The 18,051-nt window shown below is 40.4% G+C and overlaps 1 protein-coding gene across 1 annotated transcript; it reads right to left on the bottom strand.

Annotated features, from left to right (window-relative positions):
• Nucleotides 1-1,125: 1,125 nt before the first annotated feature.
• On the bottom strand, nt 1,126-11,284 carry LOC311042329 (caspase-8-like). The gene is made up of 6 exons (XM_084053007.1): nt 11,196-11,284; nt 8,827-8,929; nt 5,356-5,458; nt 5,080-5,207; nt 3,152-3,537; nt 1,126-2,723 (listed from the first exon to the last, which is right to left on the bottom strand). Exons 2-6 carry the CDS (start codon nt 8,854-8,856, stop codon nt 2,588-2,590), a joined length of 783 nt encoding a protein of 260 aa, XP_083909133.1. The 5' UTR covers nt 8,857-8,929; nt 11,196-11,284; the 3' UTR covers nt 1,126-2,587.
• Nucleotides 11,285-18,051: the final 6,767 nt, after the last annotated feature.

The raw sequence follows: 18,051 nt of genomic DNA, 5'->3' as shown, positions 1-18,051 counted from the left end.
TTTAAATACATATCTACAGCTTCCTGAACTGACAACATGCACTGCAAACATACTTTTTTTTATAGCTGCCAAAAAACACAGTTGGGAAATATCAAGTATGAAAAAGTAATCTAATATTGTGGATGAGTGAATGAAACATTATCCCTAAAAAAATATAAAATGGCCAACAATATAAACTGAATGATAAACAGTCTACATACACACTGATGATAATATAAATGAATGATAAACAGTCTACATACACACTGATGATAATAACTGAATGATAAACAGTCTACATACACACTGATGATAATATAAATGAATGATAAACAGTCTACATACACACTGATGATAATATAACTGAATGATAAACAGTCTACATAGTACATACACACTGATGATAATATAACTGAATGATAAACAGTCTACATAGTACATACACACTGATGATAATATAACTGAATGATAAACAGTCTACATAGTACATACACACTGATGATAATATAACTGAATGATAAACAGTCTACATACACACTGATGATAATATAACTGAATGATAAACAGTCTACACACTGGATGAAGCTCCTTGAACATTTATTTTTGCACCAAAAGGTCACCTTGTATCTATGTGTACAATACAATGGATGAATCAATACATACATACATTAGATTTGAGATAGATCCATCATTTAAAATGTCACCACATTGCAAACTGCATAGCAATACACCAATTAACGTGTGTGTGCAAATCTTTGAATATATACGTTTTAAAGCGAACACTTTTAACTCCGATCCGTGTTTCTGGGGGTCCCTGGAACAACATATTTTGAGATGGGGGTCCACGGCCAAATACATATCATTTTGGGTGTCCTTGACATGGAAAATTTGAAGCACCACTGATATTATAGCAACATAAATGTTTGTAGAAAAAATATTCTGCACAAATGTTCAACATTTTTCAAAAATAGCAGATCTACAAGCTCGTTGTAGATCTGCTATTTTGGCCAAATAAATCTTAAAATGACACGGATGCGTTCCCGGTCTTAATAGGTTAAATACAGAGGTATAGGCGAGGGCTGTGCTCTCAATAAGCCAATGGTAAATGTCTCTCTGTTGCATAGTAAGTATCTAGTACTAGTCAAGTCAAGTCAAGTCACCTTTATTTATATAGCACATTTAAAAACAACAGAAGTTGACCCAAAGTGCTTTACAATCACAATAGCATAACCTAATAAAATACAGCATAGTAAAAGAAACATAAAGCAATACCTAAACAAAAACACCAAAGATAGGAGAACATGAAGAAAAATACATTCAATGGCCATAGCCAGGTTAATTGCCCTCAGACTGAGCTGAAGGCAATGGAGAAGAGGTGGCTTTTTAGGGTGGATGTGAACCTTTCAATGGTGGAGCTGGACTTAATGTGCAGTGGGAGATTGTTCAAGAGTGTGGGGGCAATAACAGAGAATGCCCTAAAGGTCACCTTTAGTTCTAAGGTTTGTTGGGGGAATGTCGAGGAGCATTTGGGAAGATGACAGAGAACCCTGAGGGTAGGAGGTGCAGAAAGTAGGTCAGAGATGTACTGTGGCGCGAGGCCATTTAAGGCTTTAAAAAAAAAAAGTAACATTTTAAAATCAATGCGATCAATACTACATGTCACAGTCTCAAGGATGCGACAATCAGTGGTGATTAGCATAAAGTTGGCTCTGGAGAAATGGACTATTTGACATTTACAAAAAATATACAATACAGTGTCCACATAATGCCATACAAAATAAGATTTAAACAGTGTACAAAAATAAGGGCCAAGAAATATTAGGCCAATACAAAAAGCTTTTAAAAAAAGAGTACTTTGCTTTTTATTTGAAATGTGGGATGTGCTTCTTTTCTGGGATTATTTACATTCCAATTGATATGTAGACTGGATTTTGGGCCCAACACTCCACTGAGTAAATCCATTGTTGATGCACAACCTCTTTGTCTTATGTTGCATAGTAATGTATTCATTATCTTGGTAAAACGTTGTATACAAAACTACATACTGTGTAAAAATGCATAATAAAACTGTACAATAAAGTCCCTTTAAAATAGATCATCTTTACACAGACATGTGTACAAAGCTACATAACATTCATCAAAGAGACAGATTTGTTTGTCACTCACAGACTTAAACACCTGGAGCTGAATCCAAACAACTTGAATATGATATAACAAGAACATTAGGTATGAACCATCATATGTACTGTATGTTAGTAATGCAATAACAAGAAGAAAACCTCTGCTATAGGCAAAGAACCACCACCACCACAAGAAAATACAAAACTGTTAAACGACCCACACACTGGTGTAGCCCAGTTGAACCTGCCAATAGACCTAAAATACACCCTCCAGGTGTGTGAATGCTCCTGTTTGTTGTGGTTAGAGGGGGAGAGAGAGAGCGAGAGAGCGAGAGAGCGAGAGAGAGAGAGAGCGAGAGAGAGAAAGCGAGCGAGAGCAAGAGAGAGAAAACATCACAATTCAGATACTTTTCTTTATGTCATTACTGTCATATGAGATACGGTAACTTCAAAAACATGAATAGGAAATGTGTACTTGTCAACATGTTCTACTGGTCGATGACTTTGAGGATGAGTTTCTTGGTGAGAGTGGTCTTGAATACTGATATCTGTGTTTCTGTCGGATACACTCGCCTGCTGACCTCGCCGTTCACATTTGTCAGGGCGCTCTGGATGTCGTCTCCACTGTCAGGGAACAGTAGAGTAGAACATTACTGGTGAATACAGTTGATAAAAGATGATTTTCTTCTCATCTCCTTGAAGGGATATTCTACTATGTTGTTATTTTGCGAGGAGGATGAAAAAATCCCTTAATTCAGTGAGAACTCACTATGAACACTGGACACATCTCCTCCAGCTCTACATACATTATAACAACTCCTTTGTGCATTAAGCGTGCCTATGTTCCCTCAAAACTAACCCTAACCCCAAACCTAACCCAATGTTAGGCACACAATGGGGCAATTTCTTGTGTATGTGATCTTTTGAAATACTACATGCGCTTGCATGTACTGGATCACTGGATTGAGAACATAAGTACAAACTAAGAATAAATCAGCATGAATTATTACATTAAGTCAGAGTTGACATTTGTTGTTGAAGCCTCCTCTCACCTGACTGCTGCTGTTTCCAGCTGTTTGCACAGCTCCTGGATGTAGACGGAACCGGTCGTAATGTTCCGGAATGATCTGCACCCCTCTACGGTGGACATGCTAATCAGGATGTCTGGGCCCCATGGATTTGATTCGCCCGGGACCGAACTGGAGTCTTCCTCTATGGGACTCCAGTTGTCTACCTCCACCTCGCTGGGTGTCGGGGGGATCTCCCCCTTCTGGACATCACTCCCCTGGCACGCCTGGATGAAGAACAGCTTAGGCTTCCCTTTCAACGTGGGGGCACGTAAATTGGTGAAGGGCCCCCACAATTCTTTGAATGACACCTTCTCACCATCCGTACCCGACACACCTCCCCTCTCCCCATGAGACAGAATACACACCACCTAATGTCACATGAGAGAATACACACCACCTAATGTCACATGAGAGAATACACACCACCTAATGTCACATGAGAGAATACACACCACCTAATGTCACATGAGAGAATAGACACACCACCTAATGTCACATGAGAGAATACACACACCACCTAATGTCACATGAGAGAATACACACACCACCTAATGTCACATGAGAGAATACACACACCACCTAATGTCACATGATAGAATACACACACCACCTAATGTCACATGAGAGAATACACACACCACCTAATGTCACATGATAGAATACACACCACCTAATGTCACAAGAGAGAATACACACACCACCTAATGTCACATGAGAGAATACACACCACCTAATGTCACATGAGAGAATACACACACCACCTAATGTCACATGAGAGAATACACACCACCTAATGTCACATGAGAGAATACACACCACCTAATGTCACATGAGAGAATACACACACCACCTAATGTCACATGAGAGAATACACACCACCCATGAGAGAATACACACCACCTAATGTCACATGAGAGAATACACACACCACCTAATGTCACATGAGAGGTTTTTAGGTTAGTTTTGAGTTTAGGTAGGGAGTCTAGATCTTTAATGTGGTTGGTAGGTCATTCTACATTTAGTTGGTAGCATAGTAGAATTCATTTTTACCATGTTTGAGCTGAATGACAACGTATGGAAATTAGCATCCTTGCTAATAGACGCCTTAACAGACGGCATCACACTGATAAGAACCAGTATATGCGCGCAGGCCGGCACCAAATGAACCCCACCGCTCATAAGATGTAATGTTAAAGTGGTCACAGCCTCACATGTAAAAATGCATCCCATCAAACTTTCAGATGCTGTTTTTCTCCCAGTATGGAGGAAGAATGCTTAAGATTTTTACTGTGATCTCTTGCTCTTGAAATATATATTTCTTGGTTTCTGTTGTGTGTAAACAATAATAACAATTCAAAGCAATTTTCCTCCAAACCCCGCCTCCAGTGGCTGTCATAAGAACAGAGGGAGCGCTCTGTGATCACGGCAGCTGAACCTGCTTGGCTTGCGCAGCTGCAGCCCGTCAAGACTAATTTATGCTCCATCCCGGTGTCGCACGCAGAGAATGGCTGAGAATAGCAGACCTCCAAGCTCACAGCGGTCTCATCCGCAACGCGGTTGTGAGCTTGTATGTCAGCTGTTCACGGTGCGTAATACCGTTGTAGGGTGAAGTACATATGTCTCGCTAGACCACACCTCACTAGCCTACACACAAGAGGGGGTTGAATGAAGTGAAACCAGCGCACCCCAAAACAACAGGTTTGGGGATCTGTTGGGAATTGATTACATGAAACAGTCACCATTGCATCCAGTCTCAATGTTTGTAAACAAATAATTGGTCTATTCCGGTGTATTTACATACTTATTGTACGTATTGTATAGTTCATCAACATGTCTACAAATAAAGTCAAGTGAAAACAGGAATTCACAGTGAGAGCCTGACACCTCTTTACAGATGTTGACCAACGTACCAAAACATCTGCCTTCATGAAGCGTTGTCCTCCCAGCTCCTTCAGAACACGACGGATGTCGTCTGCTGTCATGTCCCTGTGAACCTGAACCTCAAAGCCCAGCTTGGAGAAAACCCTCTCCAGAGCCTCTGTGTGTGTGTGCGTGTGTGCGTGCGTGCGTGCGTGCGTGCGTGCGTGCGTGTGTGTGTGTGAGAGAGAGTGCGAGATTATTAAACGCAAACATTGATAGATTGATAATCAGTAACACATTAGATCACATCTCTAAAGCATACATACTCTCATCTTCCAAAGTTCCTCGTCGTTCTCTCAGATCCACAGTGAAGTTCTCGTTGTTGATGATCAAACACGTCCCTCGTGGATTATGAGTCACTGGGTAGCACTTGTGCGCACACACACACGAGTGACACAAAACACGAGTGACACAAAAATAAATATAATAATTATAAATATTATTATTATTATTATTATTATTATTACTACCCTTATTATTATTATTATTATTATTATTACCCTTATTATTATTATTATTATTATTATTATTATTATTATTATTACCCTTATTATTATTATGCTCAAACAACATCTCTGCACTGATACATTTGATATAATAATAATAATAATAAACATGTTACATCTCAGTTAAAGTTCTTTAGAACTAAATAACATTTGAAATCTTTATACTCTTACTTTAACCCATTAAGACCTGTGTCATTTTTTTATTTGAGCTAAAAAGCATTATTTTACACTTTGGCTATTCAAAAATAGCAGATCTACAAGCTCATAGCGTGGCACCGAGTGCCGCGCTACGAGCTTATAGATATGCTATTTTTGTAAAATTGTGAAAATGTGCAAATCTTTGAATATATATATTATTTTAAAGCGAACATTTTGTATTGAAATCTTTGCTTCATGGGGGTCCCTTGAATAAAATATTTTCCTTGACATGAAAAGGTCCAGTTTAGAGGACCTTGTGTTGTGATTTGTACTTCCATGTACTGTTTCCATGTCTTTCTAAATAAAGTATTCAATCAATCAATACAATTGATTGAACTGAACCTGAGGCCGATTCTACAAAATGTCTTCTAAATCCTAACAGTTCTTACTATGTCAGTGGTTCGCAAACTCTTTCATATCAAGTACCCCAAAATGTATGTATATGGCCACGGACCCCCATCTCAAAATATGTTATTCCAGGGACCCCCCAGAAGCAAAGATTTGAGTTACAAATGTTTGCTGTTGGGAAAAAAATATATGTTACAAAAAATAAATATTCAAAGATTTGCACACATTTTCACGATTTCTCATAAATAGCAGATCTACAAGATCATAGCGCGGCACTCGGTGCTATGAGCTTGTAGATCTGCTATTTTTGAATAGCCAAAGTGTAAAATAATGCTTTTTAGCTCAAATCAAAAAATGACACAGATGTTTCTCCCGGTCTGAATGGGTTAATGTGTGTTTTCAGACAGTTAACCACTCAAGAAAACTTGTACTTGGTCTGCTTTTTTCCCCTGCTTTTTTTGGCTAATGTTCTCTCAGAATAGGGATGCCATGGTTCAAGTGGTTAAGGTAAAAAAAAAGGTTCCTATTACAAAGATTTGGCGGCGGCCCTGTAATAACTCTGAGGACCCCCTGTTGAAGACCCCTGTTATAGACAATACTCAAATACCTTTACATAGATATAAGATATGAAAAGGAAAGAAAACACAATATTTTGAACTCAGATGATTATTAATTCATATTGTATACATCAAGTAAACATTTGAAATTCCGTTTCACAAATTCAAGTCATTGTAAATGTAATATACTTGACTGTATAACCCAAAACCCAGTATTAGAGTGTACTCATATCTATATATGAATCTAAATGCTTCTGATACAATAAATAGTCTATACACATTAAATGCATGGGTCAGGTTACAGTCACACACGATCTTCAACCAACACATCCAACACATCCAACACACAGTCAGACATGTCTGTTTCCCATGTTATCTTACATGCATGTTGAGGACTGTGTTGGTTTTCTGGTGTGTAGTTCTTTAGACTTACGTTGGAGTGTTGACTCACTGAAAGAAAACTACAAGTCTAATGGCTGCCAAGTGCAGGTCAAACAACAGCGCTTCTTTCCTATTGGTTGTCACCCTAGGTCAAGGTTCACCGATGTTGAACCCACACGCTTCAGTGCTGTCAACAGGCTCCGCCTCTTTTCTCTCTTAGAATGGAAGTGAACGGGGAAGCTGGGAACAGTGTTGCCATGTCTGCTTATTATAAGGGACTTTTAGTTTTTCTGTAAAGTCGCTTGTAAATATTAATTGCGGGTTGTGTTTTTTTGGGGCTTGTTTCTAAAGTGTAGTTGTTTATTTGGGGTTCTTGTTTCCTAATGTTGTTTAAACCAGTGGTTCTCTAACATTTTCATGTCAAGAACCCTCAAATGAACATTTTGTCCACGGACCCCCATCTGAAAATATATTGTGCCAGGGACCCCCATACAAGATCTGTGGTGTTAAAATGTTTCAAAGCATTCAACCTTTTTACATTTCCTTCAAAATTATTTTAGAAAGTAGCAGATCTACAAGCTTACAACGTGTCGCATCTCTACACGCTGTGAACTTGTAGATCTGCTCTTTTCAAATAGCTGATGTAATTGGGCTCAAGTGGTAAAACTGGTCGCTTCTGTTGGGCTTGTTTTCATAGACCCGTTAGCTTGCTTCTCTCGCAAAGTCTGGCAACACTGGCAGGGAAGCTGATACTTCTGTCGCGCCATCCTAAAGCCTATACCGCTTGTGAAAGGACGCGCAGTGATTGGCCAGTAGCCACTTTGAGTGGCGGTTGGGGCAAAGGCTCACCCCAAAACATGATTTACGATTCTGTGCCAATCAGGACGTAACTCGGGCGGCTCAAGCGAGTCGGCTCGAGCGAACTGTGTCATTTTTTGATTTGAGCTAAAAAAGCATTATTTTACACTTTGGCTATTCAAAAATAGCAGATCTACAAGCTTTTATATCTGCTATTTTTGAAAAATCGTGAACATGTGTGCAAATCTTTGAATACATATATTTTTAAAGCGAACATTTGTAACTCAAATCTTTGCTTCTGGGGAGGTCCCTGGAACAACATATTTTGAGATTTTGAGGTTTTTAAAAAACTGTTTAGGATTTAGAAGACATTTGTAGAACCCCCAGAAGCAAAGATTTGAGTTACAAATGTTCGCTTAAAAAATTGATTTGCACACATTTTCGTGATTTTTCAAAAGAATTGCAGATCTACAATCTCATAGCGCGGCACTCGATGCCGCGCTATGAGCTTGTAGATCTGCTATTTTTGAATAGCCAAAGAAATCAAAAAATGACACAGATGCGTTCCCGGTCTCAATGGGTTAAGCTCGGTGCTGCCCCTCGTGGCTCAAGTTCGCTTGAGACGGTGCGCCTCCGTCATGGTGAAAAACTATACTTTAACGTCCCAAAAAGTTTTCCTCAGTTGTTGTAGATGAGAGGCAGTTCCGCGTTGGTCATAGAAGCGGGGCGTGGTTATAGCACAAGCGGTATAGGCTTGTAGTTTTCTTTCAGTGAGTCAACACTGCAATCTAAGTCAAATGAACTACACACCAGAAAACCAACAACCGCCCACACAACCTGCAAGGCATCATGGGAAATGGATGCATTTGACGGATCGGCTTGTGTGTCTGAAGCGCGTACTGTATGTCTTTAGGGTTCTGTAGGAAACATTTCTATCATAATGTTTCACCTGCTGGTTTGATGCTCCTCTGAATCCCATCCTGTGAAGTGTCTCTCTCCCTCGGTGTCTCGTTCAGCTTCCGTTTCCTCCTTTTAGGAGACATTGTACCCTACTGGAAACACCCACAATGTACATGCATTACATTCTAATCAATTTGAACATTTTATATGTTATCATCTGATAATGAAAAACAAAGTCATGTCTATCAGCTCCATCTGCTTGTTGGTTGACAATTCATCACAACATGAATGAAGAATGTTCAAGATAATGTAGCGACCCTGTATGGAGATTTCTGTGTATTGCAGTCTGTGTGTTTCTGGCCAAGGGGCGGGGGTGGGGGTGGGGGGGGGGGGGGGGGGGGGGCGTTCCAGGAACAGCATGCAGTTCAGGGATTGGTTGAGGGGTCTGTGTGTCAGACTTAAGCAAGGAAGCTTTTGGAAGGAAGGAAGGGTCGACGACGTCATTTTCTCTATCATGTAATTCCAGCCGGCAGATTGGTCTCACTGGGTGGCAGACAGACTCACATTAGAGTCTATGAGAGCCGGCTGGACAGCTTATGAACAAACACTATTCATGAACCATTGAGACCTTTATAAAATACTCTGCCCAAGAAAATAAAAGAAGACATAATATCACACATTGTTTTCTGCTGTGTTGCTTTTCTATGTGTACACTGTATCATTTTATTGGGGTATCTAAAGAGATGTGTACACTGTATAATGTTATAGAGGTATCTAAAGAGATGTGTACACTGTATAATGTTATAGAGGTATCTAAAGAGATGTGTACACTGTATAATGTTATAGAGGTATCTAAAGAGCGCAAAGTATGTTTCTGAACGGCCAAAGTATCGCAAGACTGTCCACCATTTCCTGTCTGGCAACCAATTCTCGCGATACCTATGAGACAGAAACGATACCTGCTGCTGTTTAGATGCCTCAATAAAATGACGTATCTGTGCACATGGAAAAGCAGGTGATTAGAAAACAACCTGTGAAACAGTATGTCTTCTTTTATATTCCTGATTATATGACAAAGGTTGCAAACGTTCAGAAATAATGTTTGTTCATGAGCTTGTCCAGCCGGCTCCATTCACTGTAATGTGTTTCATCCAACTTCCGGTGCAAGGTTTGCCACACATGAGCGTCATGAGTCTCATGACGCATCCCCGGCGTCCAGCACAACTTTTCCTTTCAAAATCTTCCTTGGACTTGTATGACTTGGACTAACCTGATATGTAGAAGAGAGTCCCTTATGATTTCTGAGCTTATTGTTACGATTATATTGGAGAATTAATATCAACAATCATATGCAATCTGAAATATAAGTGTAGTGTGTGGACAGACAGACAAAGATAGATTGCACTATATTTAAGATTGTGTCGTTTTTTGTATTATGTTGTAAATGGTACATGGTACATTCATATAGCACTTTTATCCAAAGCGCTTTACATGCCATTCACACACACATTCACACACATTGGCGGTGATGAGGCACCAACCTGCTCATCGGGAGCAATTAGGGGTTCAGCGTCTTGCTCAAGGACACTTCAACACTAACTCTGGGGGAGCACCCCAGCCCGGGATCGAACTGGGAACCTTACGGTTTCCAGTTCACTCTACCCGGCCACTCTACCCCTGAGCCACTGCTGTTGTGATCATGTTGTACTCAGCGCGTCCTTAAAAATGAGAGCTTGCTCTCAATGGTCTCTGAAGTGAGGGCAATATTATATTACACTGAAAAATATTGCAGAAAATGGAAAAAGCAACACAATGTGAATGGAATCTGCACTGTAAACTGTAGTTTACAGTTTAACACATTGAGACCTGGTGCTCAGTCGTTTTCATGTCAAGGACCCCCAAAAATGATATGTATTTGGCCGCGGATCCCCATCAAAATATTTTGTTCCAGGGACCCCCCCAGAAGCAAAGATTTGAGTTAAAAATGTTCGCTTTAAAAATATATATATTCAAAGATTTGCACATATTTTCACGATTTTTCAAAAATAGCAGATCTACAAGCTCGTAGCGCGGCACTCGGTGCCGTACTATGAGCTTCTGATCTGCTATTTTTGAATAGCCAAAAGTGTAAAATAATGCTTTTTAGCTCAAATCTAAAAATGACACAGTTCCAGGTCTTAATGGGTTAAACTGTAGTTTATAGTGCAAAACTATGTCTTGTGACACCTGTCTTTCTACTGTGTCACTGCAACAAAGGTTAAAACATGCCCCAAAAATATCAAAAATATAAATAAATAAAAGACTGATGCTACAGTACAGTAAACTGTACATCCATCATTTACTATAATCTATAAAAAACACATGATGTAATGACTGTATTGAAACATTAGTAATCTTTGTGTCACTCAGAGCTCTTACCTTAGTAAAGTGTTGAAGAAATGAGTCCAGATGGTAAACTTCACTCCTCCTAGTCCTGTGTCAACATGCACTGACAAGTGATCCCTGTCAATCAAGAGGTTAGAGGAAACTGTCAATAATCAATCTGCTGTTAGGAATAACTGGATAAAAATACATTCTGTTTTAATATCACAATAAGTTGAAGGGTAAATTTAGCAGGTTCAAATCATGCATACTTTACATAATTTCAAACAATTTTCCAAAGCATTATTTTGTTAACTTTTTCATACTTTGGAAAGAATTGCCCGAGACAGACAGACAGACAGACAGACAGACAGACAGTGAGTGAGAGAGACAGAGTGTGTGTGTGTGTGTGTGTGTGTGTGTGTGTGTGTGTGTGTGTGTGTGTGTGTGTGTGTGTGTGTGTGTGTGTGTGTGTGTGTGAGTGAGTGAGAGAGAGAGAGTGAGTGAGTGACAGAGACGGAGAGACTCCTCTTATGTGACAAATATAATAACATAAGAGTTGAATACTTTAAGAAATGTAGTTGTTAACTCCAAACTTTACAGAGTTAGATGACAATGACAAACAACACATTCTATTATGAGAGTCGCACACACGCACGCACGCACGCACGCACGCACGCACACACACACACACACACACACACACACACACACACACACACACACACACACACACACACACACACACACACACACACACACACACACACACACACACACACACACACACACACACACACACACACACACACACACACACACACACACACACATTTTAATTCTTTATTTGAATCCACAAATTACAATTAATTTACAGGGAGACAAATATAACGGGGTTGATATTTCATGGTCCCTAAGGATACACATGACACCTCCTCCTCCACACAGACAAACTGCCTAGAACAGCTGAAACAGAGCAATATTTTGCAAGTTGCTTGGCTTTGCTTTTTGTCATGCCAGCAATTGCTAGGCCACTCGTGGTCAGCTTATATACATGGCCCAGGCTTCCAAATATGAGCACAGAGAATCTGCATCTGTACCCAAGGTTTGTTATAATTCCCATTAGCAGTTGGTACTTAGAATGCTTATCTTGGAAAGCCTGGTTCATGTATAGGTCAAAGACACAGCCCACCTCCAGAATCAAAGCTTCCTTGTGGCAGGTGTCAACAAAAAGGACATCAGGGGTATTTGGGATGTTAGCAAAGATATCGCAAGTTAAGCCAAACCAATCTGGTAGCACTCTTGAGTGTTTGTACATTGCTGCGCTGGATGGCATACATTTTTTGACTGCATCGGACACTATGTCGACAATGCGGTCGTGGCGAGCAATGTAATTTTTTTTATATGCACTACATCCATTGGTGATGTGTGCAATGGATTCCAGGTGTTGTTCAGAATCATGATGGTTTATACAGAGTGGACTATGGATGTCAGGGTACCAGATTGACAGATTGTACTTGGTTGGTAATACTTGCATTCTTGCTTTGATGGTGAATTTTAGCACATTCTCCCCAATTACAGCATTTTTGTACATCGTATGTGAAACAGAATGATCAGCGGAATCAACACAGGCCAACTTTCCCTGCAGTCGAAGTCCACGCCAGTGTTGTTTGGCCTCAGTCTGTTTCATATTAAGCATAACCCTTCTAGCTGTGTTTTCCTGTAGTCTAGTGTCCCCTCCCTGGTGGGTGAGAGTAGCCTCCACTACCACACTGGGGTCTGTAATTAGTCCATCAGTGATGGGCACTTCGGTGTTGTTTTTTGCCCATTTTAGCTGGACTCCTGTCCGGTGGCAGAGGTCGTTGAGGTCTGGCCAATCAGACCAGACCCCAAAGCCCTTGTCCCGTGAGTCCAGTTTTCCAGAGTCCTTCCTCCTGAACCCTAGGAAATGATTCTGGTCTGCAGCAGCCAGGGGAGCTTCCTCCTGTGTAAGTCCAGTAGGAGTGATGCCCTGGCCATTTCTCTGACAGTGCCATCATCATTATTAAGCATGTGGAGTAGGTGGGTCAGCCTCGTTGCTGCATAGATCCACTCTACATTTGGGACCCCTAGCCCCCCTTCGCCATATGAAAGGAAGAGTATGTCTCGTGTGGAGTGTGTGTTTAGGCCAACCCATTTTCTGGCCAGCTGGACAGTTCTATTTGTCATGTCTCTCAGTACCTTTTGTGGGATGTGTACATTGGCAAATAGATGCATTATCTTCGCCAGGGCCACTTCTCTCACAGCCTGGAGTTTCATGACTATAGGGAGGGGGGACAGATCGATCAGATTGAGGCGATGGTGAAACTCTTTAGTGAGCTCCTCAACTTGTTCCGCCCACTCGCCAGCGATGTTGAACTTATGGCCCAGGTATGGGTAGGTCTCATTACGGGAATACACCCTGATGGGTTGGCCCATTATTAGGAAGGAGGGGGGCGTGTCTTTCTTGGCCTTGTACCAGCGGTTGCCGCCGCTGCGGCGTTCATGGAGCACGGCACACTTTGTGTGTTTCACCTCCAGCCCGGACCAGTGGAGGAATTCATCGGTGCGTGCCAGCATGTTGGTGATGACATCCTCCTCTCTAGATGACACCTGTACGTCGTCAGCATACCCCTGGACAGGGTTTGGGGACCGGATGTGCGGCGGAGCGCACTGATGGATCCACTTCATCCATTGGTTGAGGGCCAGGATAAAATTCACGGCACTCCATGGACAGCCAGTTTTTATTCCCACCTTCAGAGAAATTGGCTCTGTGAGCTGCTGCCCACAGATAACCTGGAGAAATGAGTCCTGGTACACATTGGAGATAATATTCACAAAAGGCTGAGGTAGATGTATTTCCTCCAGTGCATTCAGCATCACCTTATGTGAGAGTGTGCCAAACGCATCTCTGAAATCCAGGAACACAGTGTAAAATCTAGAGGATTCATGTTTGAAATCATCTATTCCTGTTTTTAGGCAGAATACGTGCTCATTCATTCCCTGTCTATTCCCTGTCACACACACACACACACACACACACACACACACACACACACACACACACACACACACACACACACACACACACACACACACACACACACACGAGTGTTCAATACTTTACATTTGGATCATTATGACAGTATTTGCATATTGTATTATATAAGTTCATGATTTGATTTATGTGTATATTTTATATTGTTTTCTGCTGTATTATTATTTCTCTGTTTTTTTACTACTCTTGATGCTTTGGCAATATTGTAATTGTTACATTCATATGAGAGAGAGAGAGAGAGAGAGAGAGAGAGAGAGAGAGAGAGAGAGAGAGAGAGAGAGAGAGAGAGAGAGAGAGAAAAGACAGACAGACAGACAGACAGACAGACAGAGAGTGAGTGAGTGAGTGAGTGAGTGAGTGAGTGAGTGAGTGAGTGAGTGAGTGAGAGGAGGAGACAGACAGACAGACAGACAGACAGACAGAGTAAGTGAGTGAGTGACAGACAGACAGACAGACAGACAGACAGACAGACAGACAGTGAGTGAGTGAGAGAGAGAGAGGGGGTACATGACATTAAGACGGAAAACTCGCTTCTGTGTGAATGGACACGCGGCCGACTTTGGTTTCGATTTTAAGGGCTTGCTACAAGCTCACAACGCCTTGAGCCCCCTTAAACATCCACTGACATTAATACACCACAGAATAAAGACATCTGCAGAACAGAAGGTTTCTACGTCTGTTCCACCGTAATGTTCTGCTTTCATACAGTGAGTCTGGGAGCGTCGTAGCCATCGTTCACATGACGCTCGTCTGTCACAAGCGTCATGGAACCACTTGATCCTGGTTTGAGAATGTTTTACATGTACAACCCTTTCATCTACATAAACGTTCACATTAACAAGATAAAGTGCTGACTCCACGGCCACGGATGTAATAAATTGAGCCGGCCAGTGATAAGTACCTGTATATTCCGTATTGTTCAATAAAAAGCTTTTTAATCCGATCGCCGGCCATTTCCCCCGAATGTTCTCCTATGCTTTCAACTATGCGACACTACCGGTTGGGAGGTGTATTGCACTCTGACACATTACAAAAATAGTAGAGAATGACCGCCGCTCGAATTAAAATGCTTTTTATTGAACCATACGGGAGATACGGGTACTTATCGCAGTCCGGCTCAGCTTGTTACATCCGTGGCACTTGGGTAAGCACTTTATATTTGAAATCTGAACGTTCATGTACATGTGAGAGTTGTAAATGAAAAAAAAAAAATGAAAACCAGGAACAAGTGGGTCCATGACTGTCATGGTATGACAGTCATGTTTCAGGGCTATAGGAGCGTCGACGAACAACGATCATTCAGCCGTTAAAAAGTTACTTCATAAGAACCAACATAATAAAGTTTACACAGTAACGGTGCATTAAATAACACATCATTAATCTGAGGGTAACACAATTATACAATATGAATAATTATCCATTTCTAATCTGATTTTAATCACACAAAACACAGCAAAGTAAGTTAAGACACCCACCTCTCTGTGAGGAAGTAAAACTCTGACTCAGATACTGCATAATATATCTAGAGAACGGACGGCGCCATGGCCTGATTAATTCATTCTGATCATAGAGTTATATCTAGAGAACGGATGGCCCCGCCCCCACCTACTCGTTTCAATGAAAGTTGCTCACCACTGTCACCAGCGCATGAAGCATGCGCAGTAGAATAATAAATGCGGAAGACGCGTTGTGAGCTTGTAGATCTGCTATTTTCAAATAGCCTATGTATAAAATAGGGCTAAAGTGGTTAATGTATGTTTTATAATATATTAATTTACATCAGCAACGTAACTAGTAACTCAAGTTTTCAAATAATTGAAGTGAGTAAAAGTACAATATTTGCCTCTGAGGTGTAGTGGAGTAGAATTAAAAGTATTGAAAATGGGAAATAGTCCAGTAAAGTAAAAAAAAATCGTCAAAAGTGTACTCAAGTACAGTACTTGAGTAAATGTACTTATTTACTTTACACCACTGCCAAACACCAATACAACTGAACTGGGGACCCCCCAAAATAATCATATTTGAACTGGGGACCCCCCAAAATAATCATATTTCAACTGGGGACCCCCCAAAATAATCATATTTCAACTGGGGACCCCTCAAAATAATCATATTTGAACCAGGGCACCTGATAAGCACTTTTGGAATGTAAGAGTTGAATTATTACACTTTGTTTGACTCAGCTCCACAGATAAATAATGTGAAAATAGCAGATCTACATGCTGTGAGCTTGTAGATCTGCTATTTTCACAACTTTTACCTCTTTCTTACCTCCATGTTGTTATCACCCCATATGAAAACATGAATTAAAATGCTAGATTTGTGCTACATCTGTGTATTACTTTTGATGCAGTAATGGTATTTTTCCTTTTTTAGAAGGTATTAAAAAGCCCCCCCCCCCATTCCAATTAAAAACTAAAATCATGTAGGGGGCCCGACCCACAGGTTGAGAACCACTGATTTAGACCTGTGTGTTCATGTTTACATCTGACACCGCTCATCTGGTCTTTGTCGCCCTCATGTGGACAACATATATGACAATATATACATGAATAAATACAAGTGTAAATCGTCAATAAATCCACTGTTCACTCAGTTCATAATAATTAATAACCTGATGACGCAACATCAATATGGCGCTTATTTCTATAATAGGCTATATAAGTTATTAAAATCTACAAGCTCACCATGAGATTGTAGATATTTTCATGAGGGCGACAAAGATAATTGAATAAAACCAGATGATGTCGTAAAGTGTTGTAAACATGAACACATGTTACATTTATCACTGTTTTAGTGCAGGACCTTTTACATAATTTAATTGAAAAGCTAGCTAGCAGGCTAGCAGTCACAGAATTCAATAGACCACCGATTTCAGTGTAACACACCGGAAATCTCATTCAGAATTGGGTGACTTCAGCGCTAAACGACACACAGGTTGAGTTTCTGCGTTCCATTCTGATGTTTAGGAACATTATAAAACTATCAACATTTACAATAGTTATTGTCTCTCATTAGAAACGCCAGTAGGATTCATAGTTAAAGCTTATTATTGCTTTAAAGCATCCAGTCACGTGGTTACACTGCTAACAACATGAAGAATGTTTGATCTATTCTACAATTTGCCTTTATCACCACAAGATGGCGGTAAAGACTATATTTTTGCTTATATATTTTAAATTGAGCTTTAAAATGAAGGGACATAATTAATGTTGTCTGTGATTAGCTAGTTAGTTAGTTAGGTAGTTAGTTAGTTAGTTACCAGCAAAAGTACAAAGTGACATTACGAACTTGACAGAGAGAATTCCAGAGGACACATTACATACATGTGGTAAGTGTAGAAGAACATAGAACATGAATTCATATTAAGATCTTTGTACTGTATGTGAATCAGTGTCGTCATGGTGATATAAATGCTATCATTACTGCTTTGTGTACATCTTTACTAGAACGTTAATCATTTAATTCACTGTGTCGCTGAAAACCCGGCAGAAGTGGATGTTATTATTATCATTATAATTATTATAATTATTATTATTATTATTATTATTATTATTATGTGTTTCAATGCATGATTTGACATACTTTCCATTTAGTGTAGCACATTGGTTATCAAACCTTTTTAGTTCAAGGACCCCTCTCAGAGTTACACACCCGCAAGGGTCCATTTGGAACCCCCTCAATGAACCATGTGGGTCCCTGGACCACACTTTGAGACCCACTGGTGTAGCAGAGTGTTTCCAGTGTCAACAACCTGACTCTGTTTGACCAGAATGGAACAGAGCCTTCATTAGTGTCATTGGTAACACCCTGTGAAGGAAGTAAGGCAGAGGCCCA

Source organism: Gymnoscopelus microlampas, assembly GCF_963454915.1.
Source record: "Gymnoscopelus microlampas genome assembly, chromosome: 3".
Classification (NCBI taxonomy): Eukaryota; Metazoa; Chordata; class Actinopteri; order Myctophiformes; family Myctophidae; genus Gymnoscopelus; species Gymnoscopelus microlampas.
The sequence above is the reverse complement of the archived record's forward strand: the minus strand, read 5'-3'. Positions and strand labels throughout refer to the sequence as shown.

Bases quoted from the DNA above. Each gene is read 5' to 3' on its own strand.
- LOC311042329 (XM_084053007.1), bottom strand. From the start codon at position 8,856: ATGGGATTCAGAGGAGCATCAAACCAGCAG. The intron at 3,538-5,079 runs GTACGTTGGTCA...ATGTGACATTAG, and splicing joins TCATGAAGGCAGATGTTTTG to GTGGTGTGTATTCTGTCTCA. The intron at 2,724-3,151 runs GTGAGAGGAGGC...GTTCCCTGACAG, and splicing joins CTGGAAACAGCAGCAGTCAG to TGGAGACGACATCCAGAGCG.